General features: G+C 38.6%; 1 protein-coding gene across 4 annotated transcripts in view; it reads left to right on the top strand.

Annotated features, from left to right (window-relative positions):
* FBXO25 (F-box protein 25) overlaps positions 1-15,537 on the top strand; it is a 35,339-nt gene extending 19,802 nt beyond the window's left edge. For 3 of the 4 annotated variants that reach the window (XM_075706682.1, XM_075706683.1, XM_075706684.1), the window contains 5 exons: positions 1,791-1,884; positions 2,617-2,801; positions 4,715-4,897; positions 7,018-7,161; positions 14,284-15,537. In XM_075706682.1, the coding sequence (XP_075562797.1) occupies positions 1,791-1,884; positions 2,617-2,801; positions 4,715-4,897; positions 7,018-7,161; positions 14,284-14,373 (696 nt within the window). In that variant the 3' untranslated portion in view covers positions 14,374-15,537. Of the gene's footprint in view, positions 1-1,790; positions 1,885-2,616; positions 2,802-4,714; positions 4,898-7,017; positions 7,162-11,439; positions 11,467-14,283 lie in introns of all 4 variants that reach the window. The other variant, XM_075706685.1, reaches the window with a different exon arrangement.
* Positions 15,538-20,570: the final 5,033 nt, after the last annotated feature.

Below are 20,570 nucleotides of genomic sequence, written 5' to 3'. Positions count from 1 at the left end.
TAAATGTCCGATACATTGAGTTTAATATGGATGGTCTCTTTTTGAAATGTTTCCATTTGAATAAACAGTTGATCCATTCAAAGTTATGATCTCTAGTAGACAATGTAAGCCATGGCTATGCATGTGCTGGTAAGACTACACTTGTGTGTCAGATCCTTGTACTCATGCACCTGCTAAAATTGTCTTAATCCTTGCATATTGATCTTCACTGAAATTGGAATCTTCATTAAAAATCAGCCAGGTAGAATTTGTTTCTTTGATTTGATCTTGAGTCTGAGTGACATAACTGATTTTTTTTTAAATTAATCAAGAGAAATATATATACTTGCTTGAATTGGCAGACTTCCAGAGACCTCTAGGTGTGCTCTAAATTATTAATCAAATTAAAAGGCTTTGAAAACGCCAAGAAAGAGGTTCTGATATCTAGTCGCAAAAACTGTATAAATAGATTGCTTCTATTTAAATACATCAGGAGAATGATTTCCTCCTTTCATAGCACATAATGTTTTGTCAGGGATCATGCAGAGAAGCCAGAAGGAACATTATTAAATCGGGGAGAGAACAGGTGTATTCTCTGTTCCTGCAAAGGAAAATTAATGTTGAGTGTAGTGTCAAATGAGTGTTTTAGAAATGAAGATACAAAATAATTTTTTGGCAGGCTTAGTCTTTGTTCACCCTCTGTGCCAATAGTTGATGCTGTTCTACAAAGCATGGCTCTGCAGGTTAGTGTTTCAGGCGCTCTGTAGGGGATGCTGGTTTCTGCTCTCAGCTTTTCCTTTCTGATGTATTAAGAACATTTGTTCTGAACTCAGCATTATGAATTACAATTGTAAAGCTCAGTGCCACACCTCTAAACATTGCAATACTGTCATAACATCGAAGTCTCTCTTATATTTCATACTAAGAGACCATTTTTTGTTGAAGAGGCAATGGTCCTTGTCAGCTACAAAACTGAATCTAAAATGTAAAAGCAAAGGTGTCAGAATGGAGCAAAGGGCTGCCTCTAGTAGCTGTAGCTTGGCATTGATGTGCAGCAAGAACTTAAGCTATTCTGGTTACTTTCCCCTAGAACATTCCCACTGTTCTTGCCACTCATCTGTTCACAGTGGTTCTGGAGAGAAATGTGTGGACAGTTAGGAAATCCTTACTATATAGTTAAGGGAAAGGTATTAATACAGTATGTATACTGCTCATTATTAGATTACTGTGGTTTCTTCTACGAGGGACCTGAATGTGGGAGTAATACAGAGTATTTCTTCCTAGTTTAAGTAAAATATGACATTTCCTCTCCATGAGCAGAGAGTAGTGCACTAAGTCCACCGCACCTCGGTTTGACCAGTATGATGCTTTCACTCAGAATTTGGAAGTCTGGTAGCTGGTATCAGTTCAGAGTGATGTTCCTGGCCACCAAATCTGTCAGGGGGTTCAGGACCCAGCCACATCAAGGACCGCATTTCTATTTGTGAGCCTCCAAAACAGATGCCCTCCACTGTTTCATTACAACTTATAAAGACCGTATGTCATGTGTTCTATCACAGAGATAAACACTAGTATTTGTATAGTGTTTTGAAAATGTGCACCTCTTCATGAGTTGTTTGTGGGATGACAGTGGGAATGCCTAAAGCTTTCCACATTTGTCTTGCTTTGTTTTCTGAACTCTGTAGTTATGTTTTCACAAAATACGGTTGTAGTGCTCTAGGCTGTTGTAGGTGAATGTATGTACTGAAAGTATGTTTTTGAAACCATCCTTTACTTCTGTCATTCTTTTGAGTTTTAATTCTTTGTCCTAGCTTTTGCAGTTAATTGCAAAATCCCAGTTAACTTCACTGAGTGGTGCAGCACAGAAGAACTACTTTAACATTTTGGACAAAATTGTGCGGAAGGGTAAGACCTGAGGTTTTGTAATCTGCCTGTTCAGATTTAATTGCTGTGACTAAGCTATCGTGGGTGGGGGTTTTTTTTGTTGGCTTTATTACTGTTTTTACATTGTAAGACAAAGCAATAGCATATTCAGTTAGTGAAAGGTTTCATACTTCCCATCCCACAGTTGCAATAAGTTGTTTTTTCTTGATTATTGAATCATGTCTGTCGAAATGGATTGGTGATGTTAAATGACAATTAGATTCTATTCAGAAGCTATTGGTTACCAATATGTTATACTCTTTGAAATGTGAAAGCTTTTAGGTTAGTAACATGTTTGTTTTTCAGTTTGCATGATGTACTGAGATTTAAAGTACATAACTGCTTGTCTTTATTGTTTACTTTTAAAAAAAGCTATTACATAATTGAAAAAAAAATTTTCACTAAATGGAGATGTAATACTATCAGCTTTGAACAGAAGAAACTTGATTTATAATTAGTTGTTCAGCATTAAGTTTATCAAATGCATAGCATGTGATGTTACATCAAATCTTCCTGTGAAATTGTTAATTATTGATCTTGCACTTATGAAACGGCATTAATGAATGTCATGGTGGGAATTAGGGCAGCTATTTGTACACAGACAGTTGAGTTGTAATTAGATCATCTAAAAAACTGTTGATGAGCTTGAGCTAACTATACTAGCTTGGTTAACTCAGTTAACCAAAACTGTATTTGGTTTGTTTTGTGTTCCAGTCATGGAAGACCAATATAATCCACGATTAATCAAAGATCTTCTACAGGATTTGAGTTCTACTCTCTGTATACTGATTAGGGGAGTAGGAAAATCTGTGTTGGTAGGGAACATCAATATTTGGATTTGCCGGTTAGAAACTATCCTTCTGTGGCAACAACAACTAAAAAACCTTCAGATGAACAAGGTACACGATTAAATCATACTAAAAAAGTAATTGGGGGAGGGAAATTCTATCGAACATTGGTTTATGATCTGTAAATGAACAAAGTTTCAAATACATCTTAAACACTTTTACTTGTTTCCTTTGCTTTTAGAGAAGTAGTATGAAATTAATGAAATGGAATCAACTTAATTTTCTAATGTTTTAATAGCTTTTTTCTAATGAGGGCTGCTACAGTGCCTGTACTGCTGGTTTGTGGTAGAGATGTATAGATGTAATTGTTTTTCTCACCCAAATAAGTTTAAAAATGCTTGTCTCTAGATTGTCAGAGATGGAAAAAATACCAATTTTTAATTCCAAAGTAAATGTTCTACTCCTGAAGAAATAAAAATCTAAAAGGAATTTGAGGTGGATCAAGAAAACAGAAATAAAATATTCAAGTAACAATTTTACAGCTTTATTCATTAGCACAGTTGCTTTTTGTAGAAAAAGGATAATGACTTCAGCATCTGGATTCTGATCTTGCGACTTTGAACAAAGCATGTGGTATGCACTGTTCCAGGTTTTTATAGTGGAAACTTCTGATAAGCAAGCAATTTTTTTTTTTTAACCTGTCTGGGTTACTCCTGGAGGAAGAAATGCTGCAAGATGTTGCTCACATTAAAGTTATACAACTGTTTCATCTGTTTGCTAGGAAGTTTTGAAATTGTCCTTGCTGTGTGTGCTGGGTATCTGAATAAAACGGCTAATTTTGGAATAGAAAGGAGAAATGGGGAACCCAGTCTCAGAGTTTTCATATGCCAAGCAACCACGGTATAGACAGTTTTGAGACACTGCAGTTGCTGTCTGTCTTTCTTTCCAGCGTGCCACTTCCATCTGAGCTGTTTCACATTGGTTGAAATAACCGATGAGAAATCTTGCATCTGCAGTGCTCACACATTCCTGAACAGAATGATAGTCCCGGAGATGTTTATAACAGATGACACGATGGAAAGTCTAGTCTATAAGGGAGATGAATGGTTGTGAAATAAACTGACATAAGTGAGAGCCTGCTAGCGTACAGCTGCTGCGCTGCCAGTGCCTTGCGACTGGGCAGCTCTGCTAGGGGGGGCCGGCAGCTGCCCATGCTCCCTGCCTTGCCAGCTGGGACACTGCCTTCGGCCCTGTTGGCTTTGTGCCACCTGGCAGTATGGGCTCCAGATTGTCGTGTACGAGTTGTGCTGTAGGTTACCCCGTCAAAGAGAAAGTTCAGCAGAGGTGTATACTCTCAGTGAAAACTTTCTCAGTGCTCTGATCTGTCACTCCCTGCAGAATTCCTCATTTACATTTGAGGGGAACTATCCCCAGACTTCAGCAATGAACCTACTCTTCTGCCTCTGACTTTCCTAATGTTTTCATTCTGTATTTCTGCTCTTCAGTGCTATATTCTGCACTGTAGTTGTCTTAAGGCAAATTGACATGTGCTCTGTTTCTCAATAAAAATTGAGAAACTAATTATCCTACAAATTACAAATAATTGGTTCATACCTTTATTATAGTTAGGGTTTTAGTACACTTTTCTAAAAGGTGGAATTGAATATATCATAGTTTTCAAGACAACATGCTTGAATTATTTTCTGATAAGAGAAGTGTTTTAAAATTATTTTAAATTTAAAATAGAATTTAGGATATGTTTATTTTAACAGTAGGAAAGCTATAAGTTATAAAGCTACAGTCTGTAGCCCCTCCTGTACCTGTAGTCATTTCAGTTTTCAACAACAGCAGTTAGAGAATAATGGTAGCCAAGTAACCAAAGTATCACAGAATTAACCATAGATATTACTCAATGGTTTTGTACAAACTAAGCTAAGACCTGAGACACCTCTAAAGTAAGAATCTTATTTGTACCTTATACTATCAAGTTTTTGCAGTTAAAAGTCTTCAACTCTTATTTCCAGCAAGTCAACAATGGTCTTACGCTTAGCGATCTCCCTCTCCATATGCTGAACAACATCTTATACAGGTTCTCTGATGGCTGGGACATTATTACTCTGGGTCAAGTGACCCCAACTTTGTACATGCTCAGTGAAGACAGGCAGTTGTGGAAAAAACTCTGCCAGTACCATTTTGCAGAGAAGCAGGTAATAAACTCTGTCATAATGTGCCCCTTATGTTTGCAATATGGTATACTAATAATGGAGTGTGAACTCACCCTTTCTGAGATAAAAATGTGACAGTGTGAAGTAATAGTGAAAATGTTCTCTTTTTGGGGCTTGTTTCATACTAAAAATTGTATTCAGCATGTCTGTGAGTTTAGGGATAACTATCAGGCTATTTCCTTGCATTATTTTAAAAAATGTCTACTGTAAGATGATTTTTTTTTTAAACTACACAATCACCAACAAGTGTGGTAGAAGATACCTCTAAGGTGTTTCTAATTTTAGTACCTTAAGTAGAACTTGTTTTACCAACCAAGGTAGGCAGACAGAATGCTCAAACTTTTAGGCTACATGAACAGTCTGGTGAAGCCAAAATTGGATTTTTGTGAAAGAGAACAGAACAAATGCTTGAGATTTTGAAATTAAGAACAAAGAGAAATGCTACTTTTCTGTCAGTTCCTCATAAAAAGTATTAAAGTGATCTAGGAATGCCTCCAGAACTGTCTTCATTTTCTGACAGTAATATATGCTGGGACAAAGTCAGACTAGGTGAAAATAAAGCTATGAAAATAGAAGTTACCTCATCAGAGTTGGAGGAAGAACTTTAAAAACCTAGTACATTCCAGACTGGAGAAAGTGAATATATGCATTCTTGAATCTGACAGGTTGAAGTGGTACCATTTGGTCAGTGACTACCAGATTAACTATTATTTATAACAGGTAAGGCAGAAGGGAAAATTAATTAACTCAAATAAGAATTTGACCCAAATAAGAATTTTGGTGAGATGAAAGGCTTTAGAATGAACTTCATGGAGAATATAGACAGACAAGGGCAAACTGAAAAACCCAGCTTCAGAAGTGACTCAGAAGAATTCAAGGTGAAGTTATGAGGATAAGAAGTTTAAGCTTAATGTAGCAGTTGAGTGGATTTTGAGGCTAGATGAGGTAAGCTCTACTGAACAGTGACAAAACTGGTTGGAGAGGAAGCTGTTCAACTAAGGTAATGCTGGGAAAAAGATCACTTAAGCATTTCAGTAGAACTAGCTAGCCCTGTGCCTTATAAAGGGCACTTGTACACAGTGTTTCCAATGTGTTCCTAAATGTTCACATTCAATTTCTTATTAGGTTATTAATGATAGAAATCTAATGATTTTATTTATTTTCCAGTATCAAATTCTGCTTTTCCTGTTTAAAAGTGTACTACCTTAATAAGCTACAGAGTCATGTTAGGTTGTTTTTCCCCATCTTCTGCGGTATATTTGTTGAACCATTGAAACAACCACAAAAACATACTTGATATCTGAAGAGCACTTTTGGAAAAAAAACAAGATCTCTACACAGGGAAGCTGTTATGAAACGAAGTGAAGTGTAGCTGAAATCAGAAGGGCAGTGCTATTCTCCCCATCTAGGAGTTGTCTTCTGAATGAAGAAAGCCCTTAATGTATTAGCATTAATCCACACTGAGTGGAACAGAAGCCCTTTACAAATACATACTTAATAAATCTTGGCTGTGTATTAAGCTGGGGAGAAACAGCCATTGTGCATCAGCTAATGTTTACATGCAGATTATGTCCTTAAGTAGTCCATTAATCACTGATTATTGCTATCCTTCCAGAAAGATCATAAGTAAATGTGAAAAATAATCATGTATATACTTTTAAAATGAAAGAAAAAAGCATTATCTAAATCCATAGTTACTGCCTTAACAGAAAACCACTATTTGTCATGCACAATCTTTTTTTTAATCTTATTCCTGAGTGGTCTTTTAAAAGGTATAAAATTAATTACTTATGGTTCTAAATATTGGTTTTGTTATATGGTTATTGACTATAATTAGAATAATTTCAAGACAGAGTTAGATCAGCTGTGTATGGCCTACTTTTTCTTGGCAAATATGCAACCTCCTATTTTTAGCATTTTACCTTCCACTTTTTTTGTGGCTAGATCTCTTTCACTGCTTTGCAGAGATGTGTGATGTCAGATTATTGATTTCAAAGAATTTGAGCTACAAAACTTGTTTAACTACCTTTTTTCCCCAGTCCTTTACCTGATTTGATTAGTTCTTTAACAATTTTAAAGGAAGATATTAATTTTATGTCCAGTTTTGTAGGCATTTGATTCCATCAGAGAAAGGTCACATTGACTGGAAGCTGATGTACTTTGCACTTCAGAAATATTACCCAATAAAGGAACAGTACGGGGACACCTTGCATTTCTGTCGACACTGTAGTATTCTGTTTTGGAAGGTAAGAGCTTTGAAATAGATTATCAGAAATAAGTTCAAACAGCTACTGGTGATCATCTGAAAGGAAAAATCTTAAGATCATCTTGTCAGCTTTCTCATGTGAAATGTGACTGGACAACTAATATCTAACTTGTAAATAGTATATAAAACTTCCATATAAAATCAGTATTAAATCCCAAAGTTGTTCTTTATCTAGCATTCTTATCTCTTGATATCTGATTACGTCAATACTTAGAATTGCAAGGAAAAGTGCCATGTCGAAAGAATTGCACTCTGTGTCGTCTGGTATCTATTTAATCTTATGCAAAGTTGTTAGGAACTGTATGAAGTTAGCCATTTTATGGCATCCCTTTTCTGATGATTGCATGGCAATCAATGTGTCTCTAACGAGAACTTATTACCATAGTATTTCTACCATATTGGTGTAAAACTCTGTATTTTTATAGTCTTGCTTCTGTCTTATGAAGCCTGGAAGAATGTTTGAAACTTCATTCAAAATGCATTTTACGTTGATTTTGATGTTTACCACGAAGCATATTCTGTCTTGCAGGATTATTTTCATTTCTGTAGGGCGTTTTCATGTTAAACTTGTGTGTGAACATAGTCCTGCTTTTATTTTGTGTTGCACCATAATCTAGCCTTCTGGTTAGTGAGACTTCTTTAATTTTGCAGCTTAAAGACCAGATATAGGTAGTGCTAAGTGGACAGCAAAGAGCAAGAAAAGCTCTTTGAGGAGTCTTGGAAAATACTCATATTCTAATTCACAGAAATTAGTTGCTCTTACATTGTCTTTCTGTGATTTTAAGAGGAATTGCATGTTGGTGTGAGGCATTTTTTTTATTTTCCATAGAAAAAACTAGGCTGTTTAACAGGATAAGCTAGCTTTCATAGAAGTAGCATGTTACTGAATTATGTTATCTAAAGTTGAGTATTCTTGATATCACAGGAGCCCTTCCAGGTACTAATATGTTTTGCTAAATTAATAGTGGGAAAGCAGGTAGTCAGAATTGGCTTCTGCTGTGAAAAGCCTGGGCATTTGCTGAAGAACCTGTCAAGAATGACTAAGAACTCTTCATTACAGTGGAATAAGTCTTTATCATGTTGTCCAATATGTAGGGTAAAGTTTTCTCTTTGAAAGTGGAAATTTTAAAGGTAAGCACACGGCATGCATGCAAGTGGGCATTTTTGGTATCGGATTTGTTTGGATTGTCTGGCTTTGCTGTGTAAAGGGTTAATGCTTTCTACAGTAAATTTCTCTCATTCTGATCTTGGTATAAATGAAAGTATAGCACTTGAATATTAGGAATGACTGAAATATGTTTGGAATTACATGTTTAATTTTGGAGTTAGTGTGTGACAGTATGAGGCAGTGAACCTGTGCAGGCAGATGTCTTGTTACCTTGACTACTCCAATCTACTACTGGATTAATAGCACTCATTTTGTGGTTTTTATATTTTTAGTGAAACACAACACAGTAAGTCAGCTCAGTTGGTTAGAACATGGTGCTAATAACACCAAGTTCACAGGTTCAATCCCTGCTTACTGCAGGGAGGGTTGGGCTCGATGATCTCTCAAGGTCCCTTCCAACCCAAAGCATTCTATGATTCTAAGTTCAAAAGGTACTTTTGTCTGGATTGATGAGCAGTACCTACTAGATCACCATTCCAGTGCTGACTGCCTTATCCTGGAGATTTGGGCAGGTCTTAAAGTGATGGTGTGGTTATAGATTAATTGCGTCCTTCCATGCTAAAACTCTGTAGGAGGTGTTCGGGATTGGCTGTTTTAACAAGAGCACAGGTTGAGGAAAGTCATTATCCCTTTTCACTTGGCACTCATTAGACTGTGTCTAGCATACTGCATCCAGCTGGGGGTCTCCAGTACAAAAAAGATCCTGATAAACTGGATGGAGTTCAGATGAGGGCCAAATAATCAGGGAGGCTTGAGGAGTTGCCCTGTGAGGAGAGGCTGGAGAAGACTGCTTCAGAGAAACCTAAGAGCCTGCCATGAGGACAACCAAGCAAGGGAATGGCTTGACCATAGAGGTTGTGCAGTTGCCATCCTTGGATATTTTCAAGACCTGACTGGATAAAGCTCAGAGCAACCTAGTGTGACCTCATAGCTTACCCTGCTTTGAGCAGAAGGCTGCACTAGAGATCTCCTGAGGTGCCTCTCAACCTGATTATTCTGCAAGCCTGCATTGTGGTTTTCCTTCTCTAGGTCTTGGAATCTAAGCCTTGTCCCTGTCTTAAAATAAATGTTTGATGAGGCTGAAACAGATTGTGAAACAAATTGATTTCTGCACGACTGGCACCCTTGCTGGCAGGGACACTAAAAAGTTAATCACTGGTCTGAAAAATAGACCCTCTGTTTACAGGGCAACGTGAGTAAAGTAGTGCTAGTCACTCAGAGTTACATGGGGGAAAAATAGTTCTGCTTTTTCAGGCACTTGTACCTATATCCTTTCCCAAGCTCTCTTTAGACAGATGAGATGAGAAGCGAAGTGTAGGGTGGAGGGCAGCTGGACAGGAGGTACTTCATTAGTTCTAGAAATATTCTGTGCTAGGTGAAAAGACTTCTTTCTGATTAAGAAATGTTATCAGGCTTTGACAATTCATTCAAGCTTCAGTATCATACTTGATTATTAAATTATTAAATACAGATTATTAAATATGTGAGTGGTTGTCATATAATTGTATCTATAAGGTACAGATTTTTGTTCTCCGAGAACTCTGCCCAGTTCCGTTGGGTATATAGCCAAAAAAAAAAAAAAAACCAAAACCAAACTTTGAAAGGGAAATCACAGTTACTTTACAGAGGAAAAGTAGCAAGTGTTTGAATCTTGAAACAGATGGAAGCAGTGGACTCTTCAGATAGTTTATAATATGTAAAAACTTAGTTTCTTCTTTTAATGCTACACTTCAAAAATCAGGCAGCTTTTGCTTTCAAGGGCATCCAGAAGAACTTCAGGCAGTGAGCTGAACACTTCTTGGTATTGCACCTTTTTTTTTTTCCCCTCCCCTTGTTCAAGAACAAAGCAAAACATTAGAATAGTTGCAGAGGAAAAAGTACTTAAGTGATCAGGGCATGAAGAAGACTAGCAGAGTTAATTTCTTTTAACTTAGCTGTGTAAAAGCTAATAAGGAGTGTGATTGCTCTCCATAAAGTCTTCTCGGAGACAAAAGGGATGAATAAATGTGAGACTACTTAGGTAAATAATTTAAGCTAAGGGACATCCTTCATGCAAATAAGTTGTAGAAACTAGTTGTGGGTAGACTTGTGCTGAGAGTTAAGAGCTTCTAAGGACCAAAGCAAAAAGGTTCAGAAGTAGCCGCAAAGCACAGGCCTAGCCTAGCGATGCAAAGAATTTTCATCAGTTTATGGAATTGGTAGTATAATGTAATTGCTGGCAACATGAGGGCTACAGAGAAAATTCTTTCAGTCCTGCATTTTGTGTCCTTTTAAAGAAAGCCTGCAAAAGAAGGGACTGATGGGTACTGACTGAATTGAATTAGCAAACAGCTGAAGTAGGGAAATGACTTTTTGCTTTTCAGTATGCTATAATAATCTTGGTGTTACTTTTAACAAGTCTGTAAGAGCTTCTCAAGAAGTGGCATTTGTATTCCTGTATTTGTTTAAAACCTGTGACCATAGTAATGTTAAATACAGTAAGAAGGAGACTCCTAAATTCATTGTAGGAAGTGCAGTGATACAATAGAACATCTTGTACTCTTCCGTGTTAAAGGAGGGGATGATTATAAGAAACTCTTAATATTGAATGACTAACTTTCAGAAGTGACTTCTTGGTAAAGGATTTGTCCATGATGAAAGTGAGAAAAATACCTAATTTCAGTGATGTAAAATTAATGGCAAACTAATTATTGACAGATGCCTCTGTGATGCTTTTTGTGTATACTATTTTTCTGTTCCATTAGGCAGCACTGCAATTGTGGGCAGTTCTTTTATTCTCTTAGCTCACTCAGTAGCATGTTTCAGTTATGCCAGAGATGGCCACAGAAGTTGAAATACCTTTTCTTCTTTTGATACACAGGGCTTTGTGTAAAACAGTGTAAACTCTTTTGCATAGGTGATATGTTTCACACTTGGTTTTAGTCTTCTTGGGGCTTGTGCTGGTTTTGGTTCTCCAGCTGCTTGTGATGTGCCCCAAGACTAGAACAGTATTTTTCTAAAAGGCCTATGAACCTTAGCTTCAATAAACCTTAACTCTGGTTCTTTTACTTTACGGCTCTCCTTCCTGCTTCCTTCTTCACGATCTCAAAGGACTACCACCTTGCTTTGTTACTCAAGGTATTTCCTGTGTGTCTCATCTATTTTCATTGCTGACTGTCCTGTAATGTCAAAGTGATTAACGTGTTCATTTCTAATTGTTTGATGCTCTTTGTTTTGATTTTGTTTCCCCACATCAATTTAGCAGCAGGAATACTTTCGTTTCTTGTTTCCCTATTAGATAACGTAGTGATGACTTTCCATCTCTCAATTTTTCATCAGATTTGTTTTATTGCCATATTCCCTGTTAATGCCATTTAAACTAGGGACCATAATTCAACTTCTAATGAACACAGGTGCATGGTGTCAGTGAGATCAACCAGATTTCACCAAGAAACAGGTTTCTCTGCACTTGGTGTTATAAACTGTTTCTTCACTCCCCGAAGTATTTAGTTCAGTACTTAAATCTGAAAAGAATAACATGAACCTCAGATAGCTTCCTCTAATGCAAAGGTACCAAAATTGATTTTACTCCACTTGGAATGCTGTAGTCATATATACTTTTATGAAAGAGTGTCTCTGAAAAGAAATTTCCAAAACAGGCTGCGTATGACTTGGGAGAGTAGGGGGAAGGAATTATAAGGTTGCTTTCTGAATGAAGAAATGGTGGAAATAATTATACAGAAAAGGACTGTAGCTCCAGAGTTGTTATGGAAGCTTCTTAATATCCAGTTGTGATAAAATTGGAGGAGGAAAACTACATTTGCCATTAAACACTCCTCCTGGTGAATTCTTGTTAATTTAAAAGAATTCTGGTTTAGTTTTGAATAGATATATTGAAAATCATTATGATTTGAAGACTATTTATTAAATGTCATTTCAAGGGAAATATATTTTTCTTGGAAGGAGGAATACACATAATTACAGGAAAGTTATGATTCTTGTTTTCAGTCCTTATAACTTTTTTCACTGTAAAATTGCTGTTTCTGTTGGTTTTAATAACTAAAAACACCAGGAACTGATCTTACTGAGATTTTTATTGGACCTGTAATTCCTGACTGAGCAGAGCTTTCAAAAGTGTTTTTATGATGATGTGCAGAGTAAAGCAGACAGCATGTTACAAATTCTGTCTAAAATACTTACGAGTATGAATAAGCACTAAAAGGGGATAAACCCTAGCTTCTTTCCCAGAATCCTAGTTCTGATGTTTTTTTTTTTCCTGGAAACTAGGAAAGTAATGGCATGACATTGACATGACAATGGGTCGAGAAGATGATAGTTCATTAGCAACTGCCTTTGAGAGTGTTTTCTGCTGTGGCATATCTCTTCCTTGCAGATGTCATCTCAAGAGGAAGGTGTTAAGTTGAACACTTCTGGTCTTAGTCTTCTGTTCTTTCTCATCTGCAGCTTCCCCAGATAGGCAGTTCTACCTGGGGTCTAATCTGTTTGTTTTCTTTATTTTTGTTTGTTTTTCCCCCTGTGTAATGAATGTAACAATTGGTTCTCAGGTGATGTTAAAGCAATTATTTAAAAAAAAAGTGGGAGGATGAGGAGGTGATACCACATGATATTTTCATGTAGTCGTCTATAGACTTAATGGAAAAATACAGATAATATATCTGTCAAGTGACAATTTTCATTGCAAAAGCTGAGTAGTATTTAGAATGTGTTTCACCAAGTGCACTTTGGTGTTGCAAAGACTTTGCACGGGAATATGGCATCTTTGACAGCACTTTCCTTATGTAAGTTTCCAAGTGAGAAAAAAATTTCACTTACAGGTTTTTTTCCTTCTATTAACTGAATTGCATGTAACTTCATTTCCTGTGGAAACGAAAGAAATGAAGACTGCAGTGGTCTGTGATCTACTTGCTGTGTATTTACTCTAGTTTTCTTGCCCCACATGGTTAATTCATCAACGCTGGTGGAAAAGGGAGAGAAACTCCTTAAAACCTGGGGAGGACAGTTTGAGCCTTACAACATGATTGATCAAGGTGTTTAACCTCTCCATTGAACTGTCTGGGACCTTCTCATTACACCTCTAGCATTTCCTTCCTTTAGGGGGTGCTAATAAGGTTCTAAATAAGGGGATTTGAACTTTTCATTTGAAGAGGAATTTTAATCGCAAATAATGAGACAATTGTGCTGAGTTCAAGTTTCTGTAATATTAAAGAAAGCACTGCAGGCTTAGTGAATTTGTAATGACAAAGCCTTTTCATCCTGTCTGTCTTCTATATTCCTAACTTGCCTGGGTGCTGACTTCTGTTTTAAGGCAATGTTTTCAGGTGGGGAAAAGGTAAGAGTGAAAGAGGAGAAAAAGACATTGGGGGGAAAAAGAAAAGCAAGGTAGAAAACCTTTTATGACTGGGACTTCAAACATGCTGCTCCGGGTTTTTTTGGGCGGGGGGCAGGAAGTATCTGCTGCCCTTCACTTTGAAAGCAAGGAGCTCACTTTCCTCCCTGAAGTAGTAGTTGATTTTCAGATTTTCATTAAACAGATAACTTAAGTTCAACAAAGCAGTTGCTTTTTTTTTTTAATTGCACTTATTAAAAAATAATGGATAAGGAATATGAAACTTTTCTCAGGAGCTCTGACTCAGGTTCTGGTTTTGGTAGGAGGAGAAGGGTTGGGTTTTTTTCTGAAATCTGAAGTTACTCTGCACTACCACAGTCAAACTGGAAAGGCCTATTTTCTTAACAATTTAATCTAAAACAGTTAAAGAAAAATACAGTGAATTCTTAAAAAGAGCAAGTTCCTATCAGTGTGTTTACAGTGGAAGTAGTTGCATGTGCCTATACATGCATTTTTGCCTTTTTTTTTTTTTAATTGGGGATGGAGGGAGATTGTGGGTATGGAAAGAGAACTTTACATTTTTTTTTTTTTCCTCCTTCATTTTGCAGGATACAGGACACCCCTGCACAGCCAGTGATCCAAACACCTGTCTCATGCCAGTATCTCCTCAGCATTTCATTGATCTCTTCAAATTTTGAGATGTTCGGTACCTGTTCTCCTGTGTTTTGTGGCCATTTCTGTGACGAGTCAGGCAGGATATGTTATGCTTTTTGTGCAATATATTTAAGTGTAATGTTTTGTTGTAGTTTAAAAAAAACAAAAAGATACGGGGGAGATGATCAGGTTTATTTGGGGTATTGTTTTTGTGCAGAAAATAGCTGAGGAGAAGGAGACATGTTAAGAAAATTTCTTTGTCAGGAAATCTGCAGTGGACTTCTTTTCAAGTCCAAGACAGACCATTTTTATCTCAACTTTAAATCCATTATTTTGACGCCTTAATAGTCAGTTAAAGTTATGCGGGGGAGTTTTGAAAATTTCATGGAAGAGTTAAACTACTCTTAGAGGGACCAAAGGAGGGGTGTTTTTTTGTTAATCCTTCTTTCTTTAAGCCACTGTTTTCAAAACATCTCCATATAATTTGCACTGTTTTAAAGAACAGGCCAATATTCTCTTGGAGTCTTAACACATCAGTTACCAAGGTGGCATTAGTCATTGTGAGCTAGTGGATAAAATATAGCTGTGGCTATATCTGTTGTTGAACCTATGAATGAAGGAAATCAACCAATCTTTGTACATACATTATGCAAAAATATTTATTTTTCTTAAGGACTTTATTAAACATATAACCTATCTCAGCACATCCTGCATAACTCAACAGACAGATCTGGGGCTACTGGAAAGTGATTTTCTTTGATGGTAGCTACAGCCTTCATTTATACTGTTTGGTATGTCTACAAATGCAACTGCATTAATTCATCTTCTAAGAAGAAGACATTATTGAAATTTAATGAGAATGGAGTTGCTTGTTTCTAGACTGGTACAGTGGCAGGACATTATACTACCAACGGAGGTTCTAACCTGACAAGTCTTTACAAGCTATGGGAAACACTGAAAGTCAGCCTGAGCTGAAGCACCTTCTGCCAAGTTAATCAGATAATAAATTCTCCAGGAAGCTATTTTCTTCTGTCCTGCAGAACAAAGTTAATTGCTTGGCTTAGGCAGGTAAAGGAAAAATTAGGGAAATTTTGGGTTTGTCAATGAAACTTAACAAATAATATGTAATGTACAGAAAAAATAAATCATGTACTATATTCTGCACTTGCTTGTTCTGAATCTAGTTTTGTACAGTGTAATAAATCATGTTTTTATCTATTATTCCTAGAAGTCTCTTGTGCATAGAGATGAATTAATTTTGTAAGATCTTTCTACAACCTGTTCTCTGTAGAAATTGGTAAGGGAATGAGAAGTATAAAAGCAGTCCAGGTGACATTGCTTTTCAGTAATTGATTGTATGAGCACTTTTTTAATAGGATAGCCAGACTGTTAATAGGCTGCACAAGAAGAGAAGAATATGTATTTCCTCAGGAGACAGTCTTATTGTGCTTTAACTTAAGGTTGGTGTATCACTGAAATTTATCCATTGAATTTTGATAGGCAGATTTTTCAGTGCAGTGTTTTGTAGGGTTTTTCTTTCTTTCAATTAAGGTGTCTGCTATGGTTATGGTAATGAGGAGGTGTGGAGCCAATGACACCCATCCTTCTTCCTGTTCATTCAGAACATTGCTGCAAGCCTCGCTTTCCCAGCCCAAGCACTGCTCTAGCCACTGGATTTATTAAGGAACCAGCAGCAATTCTGTAACAGCTTGCACCCCATGTACTGAACTAATGTAACGGTTGCAGGCTTGCTTTCCTGTCTATGTGACCAAAGTAACCTTGACAGTGGTTGGTGATGGCTGGCATCCATTAATCACTCCTTTAATATGGTTGCAGTTTTGCTGCCCTTCATAGACCTTCCTGTAAATATCTACATGGATGGTACATCCTTTCTTTGAGAGCTTTAAGGAAATGTTCTAAAGTCAGCATTTATTTTAATACTGTTTAATACCCATCATGCTGACTGAAGGTCTCTGGTCAGGGACTTGCAGCCAGCATGCAAGCTCTTCAGGGACACACCATTGCCTAGGAAGCTGCCCATTACTGAAAATGCAAAAAAATGTGAGAATCAGGGAAAGGTATTAAGAGAGCTGAGAGAGGTATCCCCTAGCCTCTAGATTGAGGAGGGAGAGAGGTGACTTATAACAGCTTGTAAGAAGTTAAAAAAAGGTTTGGAAAAGTCAGTATCTGTAATAACTAATTTTCAGTTCTCTTACAAATGTAAGGTGACAGGACTCAGGCTTAATCTTCCTTTCCCTTTCACCATTTGCTGTCTTGCTTTTTCTCCTGTAGCAAAAAGCCTTAGACAGGCTGGAGGATAGGTTCTGAGGCATTTTCCTGTGTAGGCTGTTAAGGATAACAAGGCCTTCCTGCTGCTTTGAGGTGGCAGTAGCCAAGGTGACAAGAAGCAGGACTCTAGCTTGTAGACCTGGACTACAATCACAGAACGGCTGAAGGTGGGAGGGATCTCTGCAGGGATGTCCCTGCTCAAGCAGGGCTAGCTAGAGCTGGTCATCTGGGAATGGGGCCAGGTGGCTTTTGAGTATCTCCAAGGAGACTCCACAACCTCTCTGGACAACCTGTGCTGGTGCTCAGTCACCCTCACAGTAACAAGAAGTGTTTCCTGATGTTCAGGTGACACTGCCTGTGTTTCAGTTTGTGCCCAGTGCCTCTGGTCCTGTCACTGGGCACCACTGAAAAGAGCCTGGGCTCTGCCCTCTTTCCACCCTCCCCTTGGGTATTTATAGACATGGATGAGATCCCCTGAGCCTTCTCTTCTCCAGGCTGAGCAGTCCCAGCTCTCCCAGCCTTTCTGCACAGGAGAGATGCTCCAGTCCCTTCATCAGCTGAATGGCCCTGTGCTGGACTCCCTCCAGTAAGTCCCCATCTCTCTTGCACTGAGGAGCCCAGAACCGGACACTACTCCAGGTGAGGCCTCACCAGTGGAGGGGAAGGATCACCTCCCTCCACGGGCAGGCAGCACTCCTCCTGAGGCAGCCTCGGGCACCAGTAACCTCACTTGTGACAAGGGCGCACTGCTTGGCTCGCCTTCCACTTGGTGTCCACCAGGGCCTACAAGTCCAAAAGCCAGTAAGGTGGCTTTTTAAACCTTTCTTCCAGCTTTTAAAAAAAAAAAAAAAAAAAAAAAGGAAAAGAGACATGTGCATACATGCCCTGAGAAGCATTTCAGTTGCAGGACTATTAAATTTTTTTTTTTAAATCTTAAAGACTTTGAGTGCAGAATCACACTGTCATGAGCAGTGTTGTAAGCTTTTAACACTTGGCAAAACTGAGCTTTGGGAGTAGTTCCACAAGCTAATTATTCAGTGACTATATTTCTTAGACTAGGCAAATAACAGAGCTTGATTAAAAGTGACTACATGGTGTGAAGTTGTTGGATGGATAAGAGGATAGATTTTGTGTAACCTAAGCAAAAAGCTAAAGCGCTGATTTTGATAAATAGGGTTTGTGTCATGTTGCTTTTTTTTAAAAAAAAAAAATCTCTCCATGAGATGGAAAGGGGAGAAGATTTTTGCTTTCAGGATAACAAATCTTGTTAATACCTCACCTGTAGTAAGGAACATATCTCAACAACCTGAATTAATCTTGTTGCCCTTTACACCAGCACTTACTCATGTAACCTAAAGTGTTGTAACCCGTGGGAAGGGGTATGCCTTGAAATAAAAGCTCTGCTGTTTGGCCTCCTGTGTGCTGGCTGTCCTGTGCAAAGAAAGGCAGGCGCACTCTCCTACAGCAGAAAGCGTGCCTTGAAAATGTACCAAATCTCTACAGGTTTCTTTTGCTCTACAGTTTTTGTACCAAGACCTGGATCTGTTACGTACAGATTGTGCAGTGGCAGTGATAGAAAACCGTGTTTTAACTGTGGCCCCCCCATGTGCTCACTTCACAATCTCAAGGAATGTGGGTTTTCTTGAATTCTAGTCCTGAAAAACAACACTGATTGGAAAGCAATCAAGACATCAGGTTAGCTCAGTTGGTTAGAGTGTGGTGCTAATAATGCCAAGTTCACAGGTTCAATCCCTGCTCACTGCAGGGGGGTTGGGCTAGATGATGTCTCAAGGTCCCTTCCAACCCAAAGCATTCTATGATTCTCTGCCACAGGCCACAAGGAACATGCTCCCATAGCATTCTCCTTGGGAAGCTGGCAGCTCATGGCTTTGATGGGCGTACTCTGCTGGATAAAAAACTGGTAGGGTGGCTGAGCCCAGAGAGTAGTGGTAAATGGAGTTAAGTCCAGTTGGCGGCCAGCCACGAGCGGTGTTCCCCAGGGCTCAGTTTTGGGGCCAGCCTTGTTTAATATCTTTATCAATGATCTGGATGAGGGGATTGAGTGCACCCTCAGTTTGCAGATGACACCAAACTGGGTGGGAGTGTCGATCTGCTGGAGGGTAGGATGGCCCTGCAGAGGGACCTGGACAGGCTGGATCGATGGGCCGAGGCCAACTGTATGAGGTTTAACAAGGCCAAGTGCTGGGTCCTGCACTTGGGTCACAACAACCCCATGCAACGCTACAGGCTTGTGGAAGAGTGGCTGGAAAGCTGCCTGGCTGAAAAGGACCTGGGGGTGTTGGTAGACAGCCGGCTGAACATGGGCCAGCAGTGTGCCCAGGTGGCCAAGAAGGCCAACAGCATCCTGGCTTGTATCAGGAATAGTGTGGCCAGCAGGAGCAGGGAGGTGATTGTCCCCCTGTACTTGGCGCTGGTGAGGCCACACCTGGAATACTGTGTCCAGTTTTGGGCCCCTCACTACAAGAAAGACATGGAGGTGCTGGAGCGTGTCCAGGGAAGGACAACGAAGCTGGTGAAGGGTCTGGAGCACAGGCCTTATGAGGAGCGGCTGAGGGAACTGGGGTTGCTTAGCCTGGAGAAGAGGAGGCTGAGGGGAGACCTTATCGCTCTCTACAACTGCCTGAAAGGAGGTTGTAGTGAGGTGGGTGTTGGGCTCTTCTCCCATGTAGTTAGTGATAGGACGAGAGGAAATGGGCTCAAGCTGTGCCAGGGGAGGTTTAGGTTGGAAATTAGGAAAAATTTCTTTACAGCAAGGGTGGTCAAGCATTGGAACAGGCTGCCCAGGGAAGTAGTTGAGTCTTCATCCCTGGAAGCATTTAAAAGAATGTGTAGATGTGGTGCTTAGGGACAGGGTTTAGTGGTGGACTTGGCAGTGTTAGGTTAATAGTTGGACTTGATGATCTTAAAGGTTTTTTCCAACTTAATTAGAATCATAGAATTATCTTGCACATAAGAAATGTTTAGCAGCAAAAAAACCCCAACCAACAAGTACAGTACTTGGACTCTGGATACTTCCCTTCTGCAGCACAAACACATGCACCACAGTATTTTCTCCGTCTCTCCAATAGCAGAAGCATTTAGCAGTGTCATCTTGTGGAGAATCGCAAGACTCCTGGACAAACAAGATGTTCAAGACAACAGCATTTGGGGATTTCACGGAAAGAGTACAAGAAAGGCCAGAAGACCTTGCTAACTTAAAGGAATGGTTCTGTATCAAATCTGAGCTGGTTTACTATACAACCTCAAATAATTAAACCAGCCAGTTCTCTGAAAAATTATTTCAACAACTGTTCAGTTAGTCTTCTCAGTACAAGGGGCTTAGAGCAATTATAAAGCAAAATATCACAATTATTTTTAGTACTGGACAAACTAATCTTACAAAATACAGCTCGTGTTTTTCTCTGCAGAGAGTAATGCTTTTTCTTTTCCAGTAGCAAACGCACAGTTCAAAACGTGTTATTAAGCTTTCACTAGTGTTGTTTGGGTCTCAAAAGAGTAAAAATTTAAGTGCCAGCCAAGCTTTTACCAGATCATTATGGACTTGAAAAGAATATAGTCACTTGCTTCCATCTTTTAGTAAATACTAGACACAGAATAGGAAAATTTTCTTCCCAAATACAAAGCAGGTATTTCTTTATTCAGTACCAGTGATAAGATTTGGTAAATATCATATGAAAAAACATGTTCTCCTTACGCTTTGTTTAATCTTTTGTATTTCATGTAATTTTCTATTATTCATATCCCTATTTTCTGATTGTTTTCATACTCTTTATTACTTTGTAACTATAGAAGCAGCATTTTCTTTCTGCTGTTATGTTGGTTGCACTTAGAATAAATGCAACTCTCTCCTTTCAATTTCTAAACTGGATTCTTTGCCTATCTGTCTGATTCCCTGTCTTGTATGGTACAAAGCAGTCATGCTACAAGAAGT

Source organism: Pelecanus crispus, chromosome 3 (assembly GCF_030463565.1).
Source record: "Pelecanus crispus isolate bPelCri1 chromosome 3, bPelCri1.pri, whole genome shotgun sequence".
NCBI classification, from domain to species: Eukaryota; Metazoa; Chordata; class Aves; order Pelecaniformes; family Pelecanidae; genus Pelecanus; species Pelecanus crispus.
This window is presented reverse-complemented; position numbering and strand designations above follow the sequence as displayed.